This window comes from Sinohyriopsis cumingii, chromosome 6 (genome assembly GCF_028554795.1).
Source record: "Sinohyriopsis cumingii isolate HCF-2022 chromosome 6, ASM2855479v2, whole genome shotgun sequence".
Taxonomy (NCBI): domain Eukaryota; kingdom Metazoa; phylum Mollusca; class Bivalvia; order Unionida; family Unionidae; genus Sinohyriopsis; species Sinohyriopsis cumingii.
Genome location: NC_142966.1, coordinates 84,292,756 through 84,317,159, shown reverse-complemented (window position 1 = coordinate 84,317,159; position 24,404 = coordinate 84,292,756). Strand labels below are relative to the sequence as shown.

The 24,404-nt window shown below is 35.2% G+C and overlaps 1 protein-coding gene across 1 annotated transcript in view; it reads right to left on the bottom strand.

Moving 5' to 3' along the window:
- The window catches only part of LOC149797354 (scavenger receptor cysteine-rich domain-containing protein DMBT1-like), a 147,087-nt gene that overhangs the window by 41,129 nt on the left and 81,554 nt on the right, over positions 1-24,404 (bottom strand). Inside the window, exons 10-14 of the mRNA XM_089962114.1 lie at positions 19,033-19,192; positions 6,995-7,182; positions 4,961-5,105; positions 3,303-3,460; positions 2,025-2,166 (exon numbers count right to left, since the gene is read on the bottom strand). Of these exons, the coding sequence (XP_089818240.1) occupies positions 2,025-2,166; positions 3,303-3,460; positions 4,961-5,105; positions 6,995-7,182; positions 19,033-19,192 (793 nt within the window). The remainder of the gene's footprint in view (positions 1-2,024; positions 2,167-3,302; positions 3,461-4,960; positions 5,106-6,994; positions 7,183-19,032; positions 19,193-24,404) is intronic.

Genomic DNA, 24,404 nt, shown 5'->3' with positions numbered 1-24,404 from the left:
CCTTGGGGCAAATGTCAGTATGTTAAGTGCATATTACTTGCATTCCCAGTAGGCATGAGCATGGCCATATCGTGGTGTTCTAGGTAGTCACGACCAACTAAGTCCCATTTTGCGGTGAGGATGGACCTAGGGACAAATTTCAGTTTCATGTATCACTTTAGATCTTTGAATGCAGTAAGTATATTTGCATATAGGGCGTGGAAATCAGTAAAGAAGCAGAGGCCATACTATTATATGATATGGAACAACACTTAACAAATACCATATAAGATTCAAATACGACTGAAAATACAGGTCGGACTCGGTCAAGATTGTTTGATAATCTTCTAGTGGTTTGGAGTATCAGCCATGTGTTGATGTATTTCAATAAGACAGTAATAAACATTTATCTATGAAATGAAAGATTCATAACTAGCTGAAGGATTTGAAATCACGACTTATTGACTCATGTCATTCAAAGGCAGAATATCATGGTATCACGCATACAAATTCCTCCAACAAATTTATTAAACTTGAAGTGTGCCTTACCAATCTATCTAATTTGAGATCATCGCTTATCTAGTCTTGATCTGGTCGTTATTTGGCAGTTACCACGCGAACAACGGATTAATGATGCCATAATATCGCGAGGCTCACTTTAATGATGATACTGTATATGTTTGCAAGTAGGGGGCATCATTAATTTCATGGAATGTAGAACTTCATCTTCTCTGAAGAGCGACTGGGCGAGGAGGTGAACTGTATTCCGTTCGACTGATTATCGTAGAAGACAATTAGTGTAACCTTTGAACAGGATTTTCTGATCTTAAAACTAAAACCACAGATATGCCCACACACTCCATCCCACTCATATATATATATATATATATATATAAAACACTGAAAAATGGTGATAACTGATTTTATCTTCCATGCCTGCACTGGAAAATCATATTTCATTATCAATCCGGAACTGTTCGAAGCAAATGCAATAGAGAACCTGTCAACTTTTTCTTTCAAATACGACTGACACATCTCATTTTCTATTACTTATGTGCTTTTCATCCCTTGTCCAGCCATCTTCAGTTAACAACCACCTAATCTTGAGCTCTTATTGTAGCTTTTTTCAAACAGGACTTAAATATGCAATAATATGGCAAGCAAAGCGTTAAGTACATGGGAAGGATTTTGTCTTAATACTAATGAGGCAATGAACTTGTTTAAACAGAACGTTTTATAATTCTTTCCCAAAGACCTTAAAGGCATTGTTCCAGATCCAATTTAATAGGTGTTTACCCATGACTGACCAACTTAAATAGTATTTTTACATATCCTTAATTTAAATTAAAAATGAATTAAAAAGGCCATTGTATTAGATATCTTAATGATATAAAATAAATACATGGTTTGGGATGCTAATCCCCTATATTTTAGATACACCAAGCCAGCTTTTGTACGTTTATGATTTTTTTAATTTAGAAGGTACCTGTGAAGGATACGTTTTCTTCGAAAATAAATCGATGCACCAGAATCATTAACCTGATTACATAACAACATATTTCGTTGCCAAACGACAGTCATGTAATGATTTGTTGCAAACTGTGATGATCTGTAAGATTGTCAGATAGAATTCGTTACCTAAAGCAGATAAAACAATTTTGTTTTTGTTGCCACTTTAGAAAGAAAAACAGTCACATGTTATATGATACAGTAGGAAATATGTTATTATGTACCCGTCCTTAGATTGCCGAAAGAAATGTTTAACTTATGATTAATGAGAAGAGTGGCTTTGTGCTGAATGTCAAGGAAATCGCCTGACGCAAACTATATATATATATAGAACAATTATTGATACCATTTGTACTTATTTGGGAATCTATGTCTGCGGTAGATAAGATAGACACTGATTTTACAATATAGTTGATATATTACATCATTTCGCTCTTTAATGAGTTTCGAGAATAATTAGTAAAGCAGTCCATAATGCTCAACTAATGTTGATATGCACCTAATAGGTACTTTTAAACTTTCATAAATATGCATACTTTAATCCAAGAGTTCTGCAGAAAACGGCTGCTTCTTCGTTGTTCCATCCTGAGGAACATATTTGTTTCCAACTTCCGTTTTCCTGCAGCTGAGCGTAACCCATAGACGAGTTACCTCCAGTGAGTCGTGCTTGCAATCCGTCTAGAAGAAAATGAAATCAAATACCTTTTTCAAATTAAATCAATATTTATTCTGGATCGTGGGATGAAGACATGTACAGGTAATATATTCATATCAAGCTCTAATGGTGCAAGTTACCAAATACGGTTTTAGTAAAACCCAGATTTCAACCTAAACTACAGACATATATTTAATAACACCACAGATAACAAAATTGTCCAACTCTCACGACACAGTCAGACAGTAAAATAAGAACAAATCAATATTTGGTATCAATGATTAAGAGTTGTACTAGGATTTCTTCAACAGTATGTGACATTGTTAAATCTATTTCGACCATTGGATCATACTAATCAAGAATGATATTAAAGGCTTCAAGTTGTAAATGACTTAAGACGTAAACATTATTATAGGTCGGCACCTTCTGTATGAAAATGCTTTTATTATTTTCAGATTGCCAAATTAATCTTTCTCCCGGCCCGTCTCTCCCTTTACCCTAAGTGATTGGTATGTAGAATAGGCCTAGTGCACCCTCGCATATGTAAAACCATACACATAATCGAGACGAGAGCTTCATTTGTTAGGATGCCGAACATGTGAAGGAAATGGTACGAGTTCGGATCCTACGATAGGATCCGTCTGGCCCGGTTACTGTGCTGTGTTCTCGGACAAGGTACTTCATTATGATAAATAACCTATATTAGTTGATGTGCCATGATACACGAAACCAATCACCTCCACTTTATATGTCTCTACAGCAGGAGGTAAGATCCACCCGTAGTCATGTTGTGCAAATATTCGAAATCATTTCGAATCGTCCATATAGATCTGCAACACCTTGCTTGAATAACAAAATCAGTATATTCGACCGAAACTATGTTTTAAATATACAGATATTTCTGGACATCATAGGTAGCCATTAAGTGTGTAAGAGTACAACACGAATCACCAATGACTGTGAAACAAATGACAAACCTATCTTGCAAAAGAAAATATAGTTTTTATTCCCCCTATACCTGATCCTATCCTACAAAGATATGTACAAGTACACATACGCAAATAATGTAACAATTAGGCGCAAAATGTGTTTGTCCATATGTGGGGTTCAAATTTCTAAGAATGTGTGCTCGACTCTCTTTTCGTCACATGCAACCTACCCGAACAATCGATTCCCACAACCTCATCAGTACAGTTGACTTTATCTAGAAAAGCCTTACAGAGCCCGATGTCTGTTTCGTTACCATGACACTGAAGATCTCCAAGTAGTATGGTCGTACTTGTGCCATGGAAAATGTAGTGATTTGGTCTTGATGAGCTACGTGACGAGAAACGTATATATCTGTATGTGAATATGAATAAGAATGCTAATTAAGACACTTAAATACTATTTCTCCACAATATGGACCGTTACTTTGCCACTAATATAATCGGTGACATGTTATGCTTAGGCCTTATATAGACTTTGTCCTCAATTGCTAGTGAATTGGGTAAAAATATTTGTGCTCCATTTACTTCGTGATACAACCGATCACTTATCAACAAGCAAGAGGAATAGTCAATTCATATATTTATTTCCAGTCTTCCTCGACCTTTACTGATATAAGGTCTAGTTTTTAATTTATTTCGTCTTTGTTTATCATATTTGATGTATGAGATATAGTAAATGAATTGTTTACTTTAGTAAGTGCTTTAGTCTAATGTGGGAGTATCTGAAACTATTAGACACGATGGTAACTGATTGACATTATTTTGCCGCATCTTGCGAACCATACAATATGCCAGACATATTGTTAAAAATCGCTTCCGTTGATCACTTCAGGTGGAATCACAGTACTAAGAAGAAAGTATTACAGTATATTCAAGTATTTGAAAATGATGACAAGTTATGATTTTATTACACTGTATATTTTATAACATTAAAATAGCTGATATTCATATTATGACGTATGAAACATTAAGACTTTTGGTAAGGAAGTTATCATGTTAACGTATTATGAATAATGAAATCTTGATAATTTTATTTCACGCGATGAATAATCAGAATTTCTAATATTTGTAAAATGTAATACAAAATTCGTATTTATCTACAAGCAGTGAAAGGTGAATGATCTTTGTCTAATTTTCAAAAGGTAGAACTTTCGAGGGCTTCTCATTTTTTCCCCACCTATATCTATGTGCAAAATTTGGTTGAATGGGAGAAATGAAATTGTCTAGGTTATTATTTATGTTAAAGAACAAAGATTTCATGGAGGTTTAGATAACCTCATTTAAAAACGGCAAATCATCGTGTTATTAAGATCGAAGATTACGAACTCAGAATGAAAAGAAAACGAAACAACCACCACTATAATTAGGGCCGATGCCTGCATTAACGGTAACAATTATTTCGTGAAGGTACTTTATGAATACAGATTTTTTAATAGTAAATACGAACAAATGTGAGAATATTACACTGTATTAAAGACCAACGGTTGTCTTGTTTTTATATAAACTTTTGTCATAGGTCAAACAAATAACGAAATCAATGGTGTACCAAAAAATCAGAGTAGAAATAAAGAGATATAATGGGATTTTAGGTAATGCGATACAGATTTTTGATGGAAAAACATTTTATTGAAGAAAATATTATACAGAACGCCTCGATGTAGTCAGTTAACCGTGACCTTAGAAAGTGTTTTTCAATTGGAAAGTAGTTTAACCCAAACGATAAGCATATATCAAATATTCAAAACAAAAAGCTTTAGATGACACAAGGCAATTTTGTATAATATACATATTGGATTCTTCATGCAAACTATTTATAATCCTGACGTACTTGTACAACATCATTCGGCATACAACATCTGTATTCCTTTGGCTCCATGACTTCATACATATTCCACCCCATTGGTTGTTATAAAATACTTCCAACTTTCCCTTCCATGGACCCGGCCCATATGCAAGACGTACTTTGTTCCTACCTGGCAAAATATTCGTCAAATGCATATAAAAGGAATAGATGAAACACTAGAACTAACACAGACATGGTGAAATTATGATCAAATATCTTGTACAAACGGTAAAAGCATTACTTCAGTTGTAGATTTAGAATAAACATTTAAGTAATATCAACTCACCCCAAAAATAAGAGACACGTAAAAAGGAAAAATAAAATCCCACAATAATGAATACTTTAAATGATGGAAACAACAAGCAGCATAGCTTTAATGAGCACTGTGATAATGTCCGTGAGATTAAAATAAATTGTGCCATGCTTACACAGACACACTTTTGTCCTGTTGACCAAATATGACTTGAACCACAGTAAGGCTGTATCATGAAAGCCAACTGCATGCTGGAGATGGTGAGGTAATATATCATGGTCTATTTCGTCAAATGCTGCAGACAAATCAAGAAGGGTGAGGACTGTAATCATTCCGCTATCCAAAGCAGAGAGAATGTCATTAACTACTTTGAGAAGAGTAGTTTCAGTACAGTGGCAAGGGCGATATGCAGTTTGTACATTGCTAAAAAGGCTGTTTGAATTCAGATGATATACAAACTGGGATAGAACAAACGTTTCTAAAAATTTTTATATGAATGGGAGTTTAGAATCTGAGCAGTAGTTCTTTAAATCGTTATGGTCTAGTGTTGGTTTCTTCAGCAGAGGCTTTACAATGGCAGTTTTGAAAAATGATGGGAATTTCCCGGATGAGAGAGACGTATTAATGACATCAGTTAGTGAAGGCAATACTGGATCTAAGCACACAAGCAGCAGTGATGTTAGAATTGGATCAAGCTCACATGACCTTGGTGCAATCTTCATCAGGATTGTACGTACGAAATACATAGAGACAGGTTCAAATGCTGCTAATTCTGTATCTCAACTGTATGGTGACGACGACTCAATTGAAATTGTGTTGTCAGACTTATCTCTAATGGTTTGTACATTGTCACCGAATAAATTTGCAAACAGGTCCGGAAGGTCGACTGGAGAGAAGGTAGTGTACATTTGTTCCTTGACATTAGCTTGTTAGTAATCTCGAAGAGTTCTTCGCAGCTGGAACTTTCCACGATCTTAGTCCTGTAGTGGGCTGATTTCGCTGCATGGACTTTAAAGTTGTCAGCTTTTTCGGGTGGTTGTGAGATGAAGTATTCATATGTTTTCTTAATTTAACCACGCCGGTTAGATTGCATGTCAGATATATATATAGTTATAACGAATTAGAAAATCTTAGTGAAATTCTCTCATGCAAATTCGTTCTCAAATTACCCGGGTAAAATTAATTTAGAACGTATTTCAAATCTTCGCAATTTTTAATGGTAGGGTTTATGTTTAATGGCGATGCGAGAACGCCTGTAATCTGTCATATTAGTCAAATGGATTTTTCATAACCTCATCGAATGTTATTCTGGATGATTTTACGAATTAATTGTTATATGCTATATATGTAATAATAACTGCCATATGTGATAGCGATTTGACATCATTTGAAGAAACAAAAAAGTTCTAATTACCAGAAATAAAAATGGAAGAATTTCAACATTACCTCTACCGTTTTGGACTGCTTAATTGTGTCAGTCTTAGTATTTGAATTTTATTACGAAGCATAAACATGTTGTATAATATAACTTGTCCTGGATCCTTGTTTTCTCTTATATATATATATATATATATATATATATATATATATATATATATATATATATATATATATATATATATATATATATATATACATACATACATATATGTGTGTGTGTGTGTGTGTGTATTATTTATACATATAACTAATCTATCTACTGTGCAACGTATTTAGAAAATATAATAATATGTGTGTGTGTGTGTGTGTGTGTGTGTGTGGCTTACCAAGAGTTCCAGGAGTGCATCGGACACCAGCATCGTCTGAATTTGAGCAAAATCCAACATGATCCCAGCCACGAGTCCTACAGTCGAATATAGAAGCTTCGTCGTTGTTGCAATACGGATAAATGTTTAACGAAGGCACAGATCCCTGCCCAAAATATGCATCACTGAATGCTGTAGATGCCGAAACCCTGTTTAGAGTCAAACAAAATTTAGAAAAGCAGAGTATGTGTATATATTAATTGCACGCCATGTTAAAGAGATGCTTGTTTAAATCCAGACATAACAAAGACATAAATAGAAAATAAAAGTACTAAAGATAACGTACTTCTTTAAGGCTGTGAGATTCATGAGATGGGTATAGGTAAATAATGAGCAATTGGTACGAAGATAGTAAATGGAAGACACTGGTGATAAATAGATCTTAAATGGCAAAGAATAAATGGGATCAAGGCGAATAGACATAACAGCAGTCATTTTCAAAGTATGAACCTCTGGCGTCAATAGGACTGTAACACTAATTAATATGTTTAACTTTAGATAACCTCAACGGTGGTGCTATTTTAAAAACACTGATCCAAACAACTTCTTACGACTAGGACGTACCTTTACTGGCCAGCAAAAACAACAGCGGACCGACCATATCACCTACAAACATATGTAAGGGTAGGATGTAAACTAAGGGGTAAATACAAAAACCTAATTTTAGAAAAACAATCTCTCTCTATCTCCTCGACCACTGAGTCTTACACAAATCAATGAGAGGAAAGGAAATCTTAGGAACAAAATGCTACTTAATGACTACATGCATTTGTTATGTATTTGCATATAAAGCATTAACTAACAATACCTTTGAATATGTTGGCTGTGTTGGTATATTTGCATGTAGTGTACGCATGTCATAAACAGCCATAATCAAGGAACTTAACTCATGTAAACATTAAAATGGTCATGACTAAAAGTAATAAAAAACTTACGAAGCTGTCACGGAAATTAGCGGAGAATCCAAAACACGGCATATTAGGTTAGTATGGCTTAAAATGAGATTATAGCAAAATTAGGAAATTAATACGCAATTGTGTGGAGTCAGAAACAAATTCCAAAAATAAAATTTAAAAATTGCATCGTTTTGTTACCATGTCTGGTAAAAGTTTACAATTACTCATACCATAGCAGTCTCAGATGTGCCCCAGAGGAAGTGATTCCTCAAAATGACTTGATAGGGATTGATCGACTGTTTGGAACGTATGAAACATCCGTAAATAAGCAAACAAAAATGATAAACACGGCAGATTGTATTTGCATGAGTAAAATAAAACACAATTGAGCAAATGCTAATTACCGAACTGGACATCCTTTCGTGTCACATACCAGGTGCATGGTCGTCGCCCGCTTTTCCAAAAATTGGAAGATATGAATTGCGAACCTTTAAAAGACTCATCTTAATTGTCCAATTTACAATGAGTGACCAAGAGACATGCCGACATATACGATATCGAAAGGATGCTCATTTAATGAGTACGTAACGTGGAATAATGTTGCAGCGTCGTAACTCGTTGACTAAGAAATTTAGCAGAAGTCACGAACATGCGGTTAAATATTATATTCTTTTATCATATTTCGTCACCCAGAGAAGTGCATGAACAAAAATAATGGGTTTGGTGTGAAACCATTTTCTAAATATTCAATTAGACATTTGATGTGGAGTATTGTGTCACAGTTTTTAACGAGATGTTAAGCAAATTTGGACCATTTTTTCATTCAGTTGTATTGGCTATTTCCTTTCCCATCCGTCGTAGCGACAACAATGGTACTCAAACCAAATTCAGTCACGATCAGCCCAGTAACTGAAACCTTTCTGAACAGTTGTTATTCCTCTGGTAACAATTCAGAGACAGGAACCATCCAACCACAAATGGCCAATTTTATTAGACATAACCATTTGACAGTTATAAGAAGCAGCTTCGGTAAATATCATTCATCCATTTTTAATGTTGAATGCTTGTGGTAAACAAAGACAAATTGTGGCATAAGTACTTAACGCGCATGTACAAGAACACTTGAATGGATATAATCTTGGCCATTACAGCAAACATAACAGCAAAGCAAATGAACAAACACCAGTTTCAGCTAATCAGCAACTGAATATATATATATATATATATATATATATATATATATATATATATATATATATATATATATATATGCCTTGATAACTCATGTCTGATCTTATTTTAAGGCTCGACGATTTCTGCTATAAGCGGACTGATCGGCAAAGTACTCAGCGCAACCATCAAAAGTGTACTATTCGAAAGCCATCCCCTTTCTTATCATCTCATTGTGATTCATATTCAGGATGCAAATGAAGGCCTCGCTTCAGCCATATACGGCAATGAAGACAATCGATTCCCCATGGATATGAAGGAGAAATATCCTTTAAAGTTTGTGTCATTTGAAAGTGACATCTGCTCTTTCAGCTATAATGCTTAACGATGAGCATCATTATAGGTCTGTCAGTAAATTGTATTCTGACATTAAGAATATTGATATAAGATCTTGGAGAAATTATTGTGATCTCCAAAGGAAACGTAACCCTGAACCAACTTTTTCGAAAACGATTCTAGATTGAGCTGTAGGTCACGTAGCTAATGTTCTCAGGAGAAGTTCCAAAGCAAGTCCATGGTTTTGGATATATGTTTTCATCACTCTTCTGTGCCGTGGCACTTGACTTGAAACCGGTAAGGATTTAATGTTTTAAACCATGCGGCCATGTGCAAGACAATAATGTTTTCACTACCCACTTAGCGCCAAATGTGTTTATCCAGACGGAAAGGAGCTCTTGAGACCCAGATAAACAACTTTCAATTCACTTCATACATCTGTCCAACTAGTGTATTCTAATCGACGTCACAGCAAGGACTGGGCAGAAAATATGTCCGAAAACAGCAAGACCTTACGAAAACGACAAGAAAAACCAATTAACGAAGAAACGTTAGAGATTTCAGGGTTTTCTATTACTGCAAATGATGCACTAAGATTTAAATGAACATTCCAAGAAAGAACTATATTTGTTTGTCATCATCGCTACAGTTTCCTTTGATTTGCACCACATACATATAGACACTTATGTGCTGAGATGCTTGAAAAACAATGAATTGTTTAATGGCTTGGATTTACAGCTGCGATTTAATCGAAATAGAGCTGTGTTTTGTTTGATGGCTCATGATAACAAGTACAAAAGCAACATGCAGGAAGACAAACTCCTGGTGCGACATCTAGAAGTCTTTCCTAAGGTGGGAAATGACATCAAGCAGGCTCTGACGAGATGCACACATAGCCTATAGGACGGGTGGAAATCCTTCACCAGTAGCACTGGATTCCTATCCAAGATCGAATATTACGTCAAATGTATGTTAAGTGGCATCGTCGGTAATACTGATCTAGAAGTCTTTCCTAAGGTGGGAAATGACATCAGGCAGGCTCTGACGAGATGCACACATAGCCTATAGGACGGGTGGAAATCCTTCACCAGTAGCACTGGATTCCTATCCAAGATCGAATATTACATCAAATGTATGTTAAGTGGCATCGTCGGTAATACTGATCTCAACAAAACTATCGATCACAACTATTTCCACTCCCAACCCTTCAACGTTTCCAAGAGAGAATTCACCAAAGCCAACGAGGCCTTCTGTACTAGACCTGTTAAACATAACTATTCTAAGAAGAATTTCATATGATCTTACAAAGTTATATCTCAAGCCACAAACAATCAAATCATGGAGCAACTGTTCCTACGATATTTCGTAGGGCGACTGTATATAATGATGCTGCACTGGGGGCACTTGATGCCACACCAGTCCAAGGCAGTGGCAAGAGACATTTTCAAAATATAAAACCTTCAGTGTGGAACTTAAGTTTGCAACAGACCTCGAGAGGACAGTGAGCATCATCTTCTATTCAGACTTCGACGATACTGTTGGTATCAACACTTTCGAGAATTGATCTTCTACCATTAAAAGGATGGAATACGAAGCCATGCACACAAATTATACCTATCAAAATAAAGGAAATATAGCCGTCACAGGCAACAATACAAACGAAAAGCTGGAAAAGTAGCATAACTATGACCAGAAAAAAAAAACATTGATTCGTCACCTATTTTGCTAAACACATGGCTGAAAGAATCACGTTCTTGATCAGAGTGTATTTTTATGGTCGTTAAATTGGTCATCGTAGTCAAGTGCAACACTGCATATCTTTAATGATAACTACAGAAAAAACGTTCGAAGAGTGGCTGAAAGAAGAATGGAGAATCGTGTTAGAAACGAAGACACTGAAATGATGGTATTTAGATGTGACAGAAAAATCTAAATAGCAACCGGGTCTCTTGGAAACGAACACATTGAAGCTCTCTTGCAATTTTGTACCGAGACTTCCCTTTCTTCGAAATCTTGTACGGGCCTCTTTAATGAATATGTCAGCTATAAAATAATTGGTTATAGTTACTTGTAAGAAATCAAAATAAATAAATGTCTAGGAACTTAATTACCTGCTAACCCAAAGCTCGTGTGCAGCTCTCTTAATATATTGGTGTGTACCACAACTGAACATCCTCCTCGAAAACATAAATACTTTCGAGCTTAAGTCTTCAGCATTGACGATATTGAACTCTATGGGTGAGGATCTACTTTACGAGCGTGATATACGTTGATTTCTATGGATTGCCTCCTATGAAGGACAATATCACATGCTTTATGAAAATAAATCTTGTATCCACCTACTTTAATAAGATCAAATTACAAGGATTTTGTCTAATACTCTCTGGACAATAATGTGTATATGTTCTTCATCAACGAAGTCTTTGAGTCTCAACAGAATGTTTATGACTTATTATGGAAGTGATTTATCTAGAAACGAAACAAAGGAAATGTAGTTTACTGATCATTATGACTGAGCATTGTGGATATATGTTTACTTAAGCCCAGAAACGACAGATCATTCAAGAACAAGATGAAGCTGACCTAGATCATTTGAAGTCAGGTCTTATTACCCAACGTTGTCCACCGTGTATATATCATCATATTTAACACTTTTTGTTTTCGCATTTCTGTCTTTGTAACTGCTGATTAAGAAGAGGAAACACTTCCCCGATTCTTCATCTTCAGATTTATATTTCATAGGATTTCATTGAAGGGGTAGGGAGAATACATTTCCATAGCCTGACATATCGGACTACTCATCTTGAAGTCGACGAAGTACATGTTTCTAAGATGCTCGTACCCAAAAAAATGTTTTCCTATTTTAAAACAAGTGCTAAATTGTATGCTTTGATAACTTAATCTAACCGCCCTTTGCCTCTGAGAGTATGTGATGTGCCTCTCTATATTTATTCATGGCATCAAATGATATATCACACCTTCCAAAATAGTTATTTATAAGTGTCGCGTGTGCGCGCGTTCTATTTTATGGCATAATGGTTTAAGCGATCGAGTGATCTATGAATCGGAACACTTCAAACAAAATGATTCAGGTATAATTCAAATTAGCAGTGATTTAAAAGTCGTTGTTTACTTGTTACTACCCCAACTCAGATATACATGAACGTACATTTGATTTCGATATATGGAGTTGATGGCATTAAATTAAAGGAAGGCATTTTATCAACATTAATGTTAGTTTTCTTTGTGAACTGATGACACTGACGATTATTTAATTTTAATTTGTTATACGGAAAATCAACTTCAGCGTGCTATGTTGAGATTAAAGCGAAACGATTATGTTCATTAAGGAGCTGCCTGTGTTTTTATTTAAACGACAGAAAGTTTGTTATGTTCACACCAGGTTAAAAGCATTTGATATTGTAAGTTTTTGCCTTTTTCAGTTCTTGGTAAGTGTTATTTCTTTTCTCTCTTTCGGAGTTTTATTGGATAAGTTGGTGGGAGGTGGACGAAACCACGCAATGCTAAATGCGTCGCTTATACCTTGTTTTTATAATCTCAAGAAACTCAAATTTTATATTATTTTACTACCTCTCAGTAACAAAATTACACGTTTGAATCTGAGTGGGTAAGTATAAGTGTGTGTTGTTGTTCAAAATTGTGTGGAAGTTAACATACTCACAAGTCATATAAAATATATCCTAGAGTGCTAAATTACGACTTTTACTAATGATTAATGATTTTCGTTCTTACTTACTATATTGATTACTTTTAAAGATTCGACCATATTTCTTTTCTTCAGAAATTATTTTCTTGACACCTTCAACCAGTACAGTACATTTGTAACAAAGTGCAGAACTCATATGCTTACTTATCAATCAATCTGTTCAGTAGCAGAATATATTTGCTTTTGCTGCTTTAAAACAAACTTAAAATGTACCTTTCTTATGGTGCTTGAAAACCTTATCTTAACCAGGTTCTGATAATTGTTTGCGAGTCCAGCAATATCTATAATTCTAGACCATTTGATCTCTCGATTAAGAATGTGTTTGTTTGTCCTTAATTAGGTGTCCCCTATTATGTCTCTATTATTTGTGTATATGCGGTTTGTCCATTATTTTGTATTTGATATCATAAAATGGAAGTGGGTGCGGAAGAAGATTCTGAATGTGATAATCCTGTATATGAGGAAGATTATTATACATTGGAAAATACCAGTTGATGATGCTATAAGTATTAAATGTGGTTTTTAAATTATCAGATACACTGTTTGAAAGAGAATTAGTGAATTTGAACTTCAGGAATATTCAGCAATTGTGGATGTAAAATAATTCGTCAATTGTATCTAAATATGCAAGATGTAGGTATAAAGATAGCAGTGGTGCTTCACATATTGAAAACCCCAAATAATACCTATCAGAGCGTGAAACTTTACTACCAAGCGACATCATTGGCAATGACAATGTCTACAGTTGTTCTGCTTATAGACATTGCCGCAAAATAGTGTTGCTTCGGTTATATCTGCTCCTTCTAAACATCTACAGCCTACACAAATTTAATAATGGTTTGAACAAATTGAAAACGGATTATTGTATATTATCAACTGTTTAATAGCAGCAGCTGTCTTTTGCTTTCACAATGGCAATGAGCAAAATTTATATTTAAATGGTGACAAAAAAAATTGTTTTGCAACTAGTTCATGTTTCAGCATTAGTGAGTTTGTTTTTTGCATATTTGATCGGAGGTGTTAATTTAGCATCTAGCATAATTCGCAGTTTTCCTACATATTTGTGTTTTCGACAGAGCTGTGCCGTAAGGTGAGGCCTATTTGAAAAAGTAAACTATAGTAGCAATCGCTAAGTTTTACAAATACATGGTCTTTAACGAAATAGCAGAAAGAAGCGAAACAAACAAATTATGTAAACCTTAACAAAAATCTAATTTACATAGTTATAAAATAAATATTTAATGAGAACTTACTTTATTATAAATGAAATCCAAAATAATCATACACAAGTCCTAAATATTCCAGTGTTCCAAATGAACTGCAAGTCCTCTAATGTGCTGATGTACCAACAGTCTTGCTGTGTCAAGCACCGCCTTTAAATACATTTACAATCATTCCAGTATAATATTTGTGTCCAGTGTCAAAGAGCACTTTGTAATTCCAATGAATAATCCTAACATAATTTCCTATCAAATTATACCTAAATGTAACACTAAGCACTACATACCCATATTAAAAAAATAAAATTGGAACTATAATTCAAAGGAATGAGTAGATTGATAAATTCTCTCCTCCTTACACGCAACAATTGCATTTCACTCAAAGTAATGGTGGTCTAGTGGTTAGAGCGTCCGGCTCGGATACGGGAGGTCATTGGTTTGATCCCCTGGCGAGTCATATGAAAGACTTATAGAAATAGTACTAACTGCTGCCTCGCTAGGCGCTTAGCATTAAGAAGTTAGTGTTAGGACTGGTCGGCCTGGTGTTGTTGCTGTTGTTGTTCTAGGGTTTAACGCCATTTTTCAGCACAAGATAGGCTATACATGGCGGCCAGTATAACAGGTGGAGGAAGAATTCTGGAAAACCCAAGGAAGAACCACCGACCTACGAGAAGCTACTGGCAAGCTTTCCAATGTACCCACGCTATCCGAGCCTGAGACTCGAACCCACACAGACAGAGGTGAAATAGTAGTGATCCGGAACGGGAAGCGCTTTAGACCACTCGGCCACCCGGGACCCCCTAGGCCTGGTGTCAGGATAATGTGATTATATGGGACATCATGCTACATGTCTGCCGCATGATGTAACAGTTTTAGGCATCACTATAAACTGCCACACTGTAGACATCGTAGAGATATGACTGAAACATTGTTAAAGCTACGATAAAAGTCCAAATCACACCCACCCTTAAAGTACATAATCAATGTACCTTTCACCGATATGTTGTAACAAATTCTCTAGAATTGTAGTGGGCTATTTAATTTTTAAATGTGTCTTAATTTTCAAGAAACCATTTCTTTCTAAGAAATAAAACTATATTCGTCGTGTATAATTATTTGTACTGTTTCATGCTTTTGTCATATATATTTGATTTAATTTATATTTGATTTGTTTTAATTGTTTTCTTTTTAGTTTTTATTTTAAGAAAGTTTATTCCATCACTGCTATTGTAATGTAACTTTAATTATTGGATTTTACATTTTCCAGAAACTCATTTTCCAGAAATTCAGTTCAGTTTGACATGTTTTTCGTAAATACTAATAATATAAACTTTGTACCTAATACTGACCTAGTTCCTGACCTTGATTTAGAAATCATTGAGAGTTGAAATAAACACAACGTTTCGATTTTGTATCTTCTTTCTCAAGGTAACATTCATAAAGTGCTGTCGAGGCCATGCTGGAGTACGTGACAAATAATATGTAGCAATTGTTTCAAATTCTGGTTTTCCAGTGGACTGACCCACATCCGGGCATCTGTTTTGCGCCGTAGCTAGATTTATTATTGATGTATTGAGACAAAATAGTCATTCTTGCCATAACACTTGAGAAGCAAAGTGTTTTATGCTGTGACCGGTCTTTTTTTGTTGTGCCAATTATTTTGTATTCTTCAAATTCTTTGAATTCCAAGAGATTATTTTTCTCTGGATATACTTGTGTTCTAAATTAATTATTGAACAAGGACAGTTATCGAAATTTACAAAGAATTCAAACACTGGAATATTAATTTCTGTGATTCAACAAAGAACTTTTGACACATCAGTACGACGCTGATCACAGCATACGTCATCGCCTTCCATTTTGGATTTCATTGGGATTGGAACTCAGTTTCATTATAACTTTTTGTTACTAGGACTTCTATTATTTTAATGCTTGGATTATTTTTGGATTATTTTTGGATTTGATTTGGGAAATAAATTATTTGTTAAATTTTCTAAAGCTTATTGTATTCACTCTTTTCTTGTTGCGTTTTGTAGGTGCCTAAACGTAACAATTTGCACTTCTGCATTGTGTTGAATGTATCAAAAACTGTTAACAACCATTGATAAAAGTGACAAAAGGGTTAGTTTGCTTTTTACTATATATTCAAATGAAATAGTAGTAATTGCTTCAATATACTTTCTGTAAAACGACTAACAATCACATTATTTTTACTAGGTCGAACGCAAAACTGTATTGTTTAGATTTATTCTTGAGATTATAGGTAGCTAGTATAAATATTAAGAATATATGAATTAGAGAATTGCCCGATTTTATATTGTGACTTTTAATTTTTATTTCAGATCCCCATGACCCTGTTCCCTGATCAGATAAGCCATATACTAGTTAAATTAATTTGACGGAAGATTGGACAATTTCATAAGGGCGTTAAATAGTGATAAAAGATATATGTTTTGTTCAGATATTGATTTTATTTTACTAATTATTACATTCTTATATTGTCACATGATAAGATTTTGAACATATGTTTGAGTTATGGCTATCAAAATGTTATATCATTAAATAATTTCTTCATATTTAAAATGGGCTTATTGATCTTGATATTAGAGCCATAAATGTACGCCCTTACTGAAATGTGGTTTTTTTTTTGTTTGACAGCTCTTCCACACATTCCATGTTGTATAGAACAGTTTTCCATAGAGGGGATAAGAATTTAGCCGAGACTTCCCTATCCTTAATAAAAAGGTAAACTCCTGTTGCAGGAAAATTCATAACTGATGACGTAGTTATCGTGATTTCTGAACCTGTTCGTTGAAATTTAAAAGAAGTTTGAAGTCTACATGAATGTCAAAACATTGTTATGATTTTCTTTGCCACTTATTTTCATTAAACAGCAGTCAAGATCATGTGTCAATGTCATCTCGTTACATTTCATATGTGATGTCATTTATTGTTCCTGACATCTGTGTACACTATGGTGTACCTCATCACGTCTGAATATTTGCCACTTTCATGCTCACTCCTGATCTTCTGTCTTCTTCCGCTGGTATATCAAATATCAGGATTGTTTTAGATCCTTAATTATCTACTGCACCGCTTCTCTTACATCTTTCACATTTTAGAAGCTCCTTGACTTTTAAACAAATCAAAGTTGCATGCTCCTTGGAGCTATTATATATGAATTCTTCTTTCTTTGTTATTCATTTTAAATGCATGCTAGCATAGGGTAGCCACCTACTAAACTATTCATTATACCTTTTCCAGTGCATGCCCTTCGCCATTCATTATTTTGTTTTCAATAAATCTTCAACATTGTATCTGTTACCTAGTTCCTTTTCTCCTGTACATCGCACCAATGTTCCTGAAAGCTGCCATTTATATCCACTCCCTTCATTTCTTCCGATTTGTACATGATCAGGTGAAATAGAAGTACTCGCTAGATTTGAAATATTTCCGTGCGAGAATAGGAGAGCAGCCCCATTAAAAACACGTTGATCGACAGTTTGATATGCATCTTTCCTGACCCACTTCAACTGTAATTACATCTATTGATCATTAACTAGTGTTAATATAGTCATCAGTTAATTTGGATAAACTTCATCGAAAAGCATTGTTTAGTTTATGAATGATGTCCTTGTACATTCTAATTTTCAAGGTTATTTTAAATTATTGCAATAAAAATCCCATTTTGTCTGCCTAAGTTTAACGGTATCAAAAATTTTGACTGTTCTATAAATCAGCCACACTTTAATTTACGATTATCTTTCCCTCATTAAAGTTTATCTTTTCTCATCTTCTATTAATGTGTAGTTCCCTAAACGCATTGAGTGTGTTGCGTATTTGGTTTTCAATTTTTCATAGCAAGAGTATTTTTACAAGAGATCATTCATTATCAAAACGTACTTGCGCAACGAGACCATGGTGTAAGAATGTTCACTATATAGTGGAAATCAGGGCATTATTTGTATTTTCGGGCACTGTGCTCGTAGTAGATAATCATGCGATGAATTACAACAATCACTTGATGAAATAGAGATCTTCTCCACCTGAGTTCAAATGTCGTGAATAATAAGTTTTAAATATTTAGTGATAATTTAAACGCCACTTTTCTTAACTTGATATATCCAAAGAACGAATATAATAACATCTTGTTAATTGATATTTAATACCCTACAAGCCCAGGGACGTAGAATAAGCCCGATCCACTCTCTGTCATATCACAGTATGTGATTGACGCAGCTAAGAGCTGCAGTGGATCAAAAGATAGTGTGCCGAATTCGACATCTGCAAAGTAGGGATTTGAATCCTACCATCAGATCCGCATTGGTTGTCTACCGTGATATATCATTGCGCAAGGCACATTCCCCTAGTTACATCGACAATGCACATATTTTTTGCTGTGACGTAAAATACCAAGCTAATAAAAAAATCACATTGAAACTAAACATCTTGTTTTAAACAATCCATTAGTCAGTGCAGCCTCTGCATCATACATAAAGATTGTTTAAATATATTCTCCTTCGTTATAAGAAAAAGGATAAGAAAAAATAAATACTCACAAAGAAATATATATGGTAATCTTATTTCAGTTTACGTGTAGAATGAAAATATTCGATACAAAGTGTAAAGTAAAAAAAGAACACAACTCACCAATAACCGAGACTGCGACAAACAACAGCTGCATCGTTATCGTCCCACTCACTGTCACATACGGTAAGCCACTGATTGTTAAATTTAATCTCTACTCTGCCTTCGTATTTATCCCGTCCATCCATCAAGCGTACAGAGTGATGTGAATCCCTCTCAACATCTAATAAAGCCGAGAGATAAAAACTACATGTTTTATGCCCTGCAGACGGATTCTTAAAACTGAGATTATATATTATTTAACAGCTTATAAACACAAATGAAACTACATATAAAAGGTTAGCATTATCATCAAGACTTTAACACACTATTGACTTTGAGTGTTTTTTTGCAATGAGCTTTACAGACGTGATCATCGCTGAAATGTGGATTGATGAATTATAGGTGTTATATTGTCTTAGCTCCATTACAATCTAAGTTGTATGTACGGATTCTGAGTGTTATGTATTCTTAGATACAGCAAAATCAATGATTGAATATACTGATTCAAATTATTATGTCTTACTAGTTCTATTGGCATAGATAACTGTATCCACGGATTCTGATTGAAATGCCTTCTTTGATCCTACATAAGCAAATACTGGCATGTGAATATTGTTATTTAAGTACTTCAAATCGATGATTGGATTGTTTATTTTCTGTATGGTGGGACGGATACCGAAATTAATATTTTCTTTACCTTAATTGACGATTAAATTCTTCTAAAATTATCACTATAAAAATTAATGCGTAAATTTAGATATATGATATCTCGAGTCACCTGTACCCTGATATGTAGGAATCCTGTGTTTCGCCACAATATACAGCAAGTTATATAGAAGGTATTCTGATACTCAAACTACTGGACAATAGGGCATAACACACATTTTATATATGCCACTTGACACTTTCAGCTGTCATGCAACACAGTGATAACAAGGACGAGGCTTTAGAGAGAGACAACCGGGGATGAGTCTCCAATCTGACATAGTTCATTGTCAGTAGATGCCCATTCCCATCTATCATGACTTGAGATCCATGATATAGCATGGGAAACCCGCTAACGTGCACGTCATTTCCCGCACAGCGGTGGATTGATGATCTCAGCAGAGATTATTCGATCGAGAAAAAAGTTCCTATCCATACACGCCTCTTCCCATGTTGTACTACCCACAGGATTGCCAGCGCCATAATATCCTTCTTACTGTTCCAAGCATCAGCGAGCAGTGAATGATTGTACTAAATGATGCGGTGAATTTGAATATATCAAATGATAATCTTGTTGTCCTTTCTGTAAAGCTCACAGACAAACGTTTATGGTAATTATTGATAAGCTCATAAAGGATTACTATAAAAAAACCAACACAAGATATGACATTTGACTGCAACCTGCGCATGTGCATGTCTTGAATTGAGTGCATCGCGGCTCCACCGTCTACGAGCAGGAACTCCCCAAGGCTCTCCTGCAGAAACTGGTTGCATACAAGGAGCAGGACAAGGTCCGTGGACATGCTGTGCCGCCTGCAGTATCGGATTACATTCTGGACCTGTAAAAATGACGCAGCAGGTTAGTGTGGACTGCGTTGATAAAATCCAGAGGCAATAAACACAATATAAAGTTGACCTGCTTTGGTTGCAACCGCAAAAGAGGGACTACTTCGCTTTGTCATGAAGGTCAAGAGGACAATCAATATAGTGACTTCGACCTCAACGAAGGACCCGGTCTTGTGGTAATTGTGTTTCGGAATAAACAATCTGCATCTCTTTGTACACACGCGCGCTTAGGACCTGAACAGCCGGTTATGAATAGATAGTATAGTAAGAGTGTCAACCGCACATTCTCACTATTTTTGGCTATGAGTTATACTCATAAACTCCCGGCCGGATTAAGCCTGTTGATGTGTACCAAAGCGTCGTCGAATTTTGACGCCTAAAGTGGGTACTATGGTGCTTACTCCTTGTAGCGACTGATGACACTAGTCACGGTTTACTCATACATCTGCACGTCTCAACCAACCCTGTCATGCGGCAGGAGTATCAGGTCTGCCAGGTGCAACTCTTTTGAGGTTAGAACAACAAACCGTTGCCCAGAAATGTTGTGTCCCACAGACAGGAAAATATGCCACGTAGTCATAATGTTTGGACACGCCTTGGTAAAATCTTGTGTTACGGAATTATTTATTAAAATTCATTACAGTGTTGGTTTATGGTGAAACAAACAACTGAATGAGATCAAGCCTGGGAAATCGAAGTACAGTGCCCTGACACGCCGTTCTAGTATTTGATTGTTTCAATGAGATTCGAAGATCGGAACAAGACTGTCTTATTTATGACTGTTTGAATTAAGTTAATAATAATTGTCAATTGTTTGAAATTGTTCTGTGCCAGAGATATTTATTTCAATCGTAAAAGAACACTATAAAATGAAGATACACACACTACCTTTATTTTTTCAGTTATAGACAGCAAGCCATTTAGAGATGAACTTGTGATTCTTTAAGTAATTATGTTCGTTGGATATAGCAGAGTGAATAATCAGTTATTTAGACACTCAGCACTATAACATTATGTGATTAATATTCAAGGATTTGAATATCAAAATAATTACATCGGATTATGTGAAACTTTAGGTCTTCAATGATAGTGTACATTACATTGAAACTAAACCATTTGGATTAATAAGTCCTTTAAATTCAGTTGTTATCACGGTACCACATAAACACTCGGGAAGTTCCGTTGGGATTACCTTAGCACATCTGTCAGATTAGTGATAAATTGATAGACCTCTTTCGAACTATAGGATTTCATACTAGGAACTCATTCATTGTAAATTATGTTTCATTATTTTGTTTGGTTTGATTTTATATTTTATTTAAAAAAATTTATATTTTGTGAACTTTGATGCTTGTTGGGTTGCCTTGTCCTGGTACTTAAGTTTAAACAAAACACGTGAGACTTTATCAGCCCTTATCAGCTGTTTGACTGCTGCCACGCACTTCTGGAAACCTCGCAGGATGCAATCTATTCCCGCAAACTTAGTAGTCATAGCATTATTTCGTTATTACATGCTAGCAATTTTACATGCTGGGCGTAACGACAGCTCATTAGCTACAAGGAGGAGCACTCTATCCAACTGGACATCCAAAATGTTCTTTAATTACTGGGATATAAATATGTATAGGCAATAATGTGCTATATATATATATATATATATATATATATATATATATATATATATATATATATATATATATATAGGCAAACCTGCCTAACGTCATGTAGGGTAAACATGTTTACTTGGTTTTCAGTTCTAGATACAGCCTAGGTTCTAAGGATTCCAGCAAGAATTTCGTTTACAATTTGAGGGAACTTTTCATTAAGATGATGCTCATCCTTGTTCCAAATTTTAAATTCGGTTTTTATATTAGGGTTGTTTATATCAGAATTATTCATTCCTGTCTTTAACTTCAGTTGTGTTTAAATTTAATGCGAGACGACTTATTTATTTCAATTAATCACTGGAGTTACAGAGTACTCAATAATAACTGCTGACTAAATCACCATTTTAAGGAGTATTTTGAATTCTTTTAATGACATTTTGTATATCATTGTGATAAGCCAAGATTGTTAGCACATCACAACTATTATAGGCTATGGATATATCAGCACCATCAAGATTAGAATTCGTTTGGAACACCATTTAAATTCATTAAGAATGTTCTATACTTTTGGATATGTGATAGAACGATTAGGAATATTTGGAATTTAACTAATGCAAGTTCTTTGTAAAGTTTCACTTTGTATTATAGGGAAAGAAATTATTTGTTGAATTTTACAAGATTTCTTGGCATTCTCTCTTTTCTGTTCCTTAGGTTAAGATCATAGATTCGTAAAAATAAACTGCAATTGCGTGTCCACCGTCGACAGCATCATTCCGTATATTTACTTCTTTGTCGGAGTGTGCAACGTTTAGGAAGATTCGGCTTATTGTCAATGTCTGGGGCTTTGTCTCTTGCTCTAATCAATATATCTAGTTAGAAAGTCCAAGATAACCAGCAAAATCTGCTTTATTAGTGGTTGTATTCATTTCTCGTATCACGAGCGTTCTTTGTCCCATTCTCGATGAGCAAAAAGTAACGCCTTCCTGTTTTTGTCGGTGTGTTCAGGTTCATTTTTCACACGTGGCTCTTGCTGAGCACCATTTTGTGATGGTGCTGCAGTCGGTGGGAAAGATGACCACTGTTCACATGTACAACGACCTTAATATGCTTTCGAGTTCCAATTACGTTACAACTTCTAAATCCAAAAAGTTATTGCATATGGTATAGCTCGCCATATTCTTAGTACTCTGGATTACCCTGATGTAGCCATTAAATGTCAATTCAACTTATAGGCGATATGGAAGGCCAGACTGGTAGTATGGCACGTGATTATTTTTTAGCTTAATTTTGCTCAGCATAAAGAAACGGTTCCTAAATATGGTGGCGATAGATTATACGAGCTTAGTAGCAGCGACGGCCAAAAATTTCGTTTAAGCCAAGCGCTCGACAAATAAGTGCAAAATGGATCGAGTTTCTTTCCGAGTTCTGACTTGTCGTGCTTACACAGATTTTAGTACGTTCGGTGATACTGTCGTTCGCGAGTTATTCCTTTAATTGTCGAACTTACTAAGACTGGTTGTGACTAATTAAGGGTTTGCTAAATCCAGTTGTGACCAACTAAAAATTGTTTAAAATTCGTTAAAAAGTGGCTAAAATTTACTTTGACATCGAGCATGGTGGGCGCAAAGATACTGATGAAATAAATAAGTCATTGCATCAAACAATGAAAACATTGAGAAAGAACAGCTATGTGTGATAGATACAAATGACAGTCACAATAAATGAGGTTCCGGTTGCGTAAGAGCACAAATATATAATCACATCATATGGGCTATGTCTGCGACTGAAAAGCACATATGAACGTTTTTTCTTCTTCTGAGAATCGCACTCTCGATGACTCTCCAACAGTAAAGTGGGGGGGGGGGTCGAAACTGGAATTTTCTCACGTTTTATCTCGTCTAATTTAAATTCTTGGCTCCTAAAAACATCTGGTAATATCACTGACTAGCTAAGCCCGAAATCTGGTGGTGGTTTTTATCCTTATGGCTGTCATTTTCATTCTCCGCTATTATGCTGGCAGACGTAAACAGATGAGCTAAGTCTCATAGCTCATAGCTTTAGCTTCTTGGGCAACATTAAACGCAACTAATAGAGAGGCACGTAGCACTGCTGCCTTAAATATGAAGATTGTCGATACAATGAGGTGCGCTATCAATGATGAGCAACTTAATCAAAAACGTAAAAGAGATGTCAACTTGTATGATGTTGCTCCCATATATTCGTCATTAACCGGGT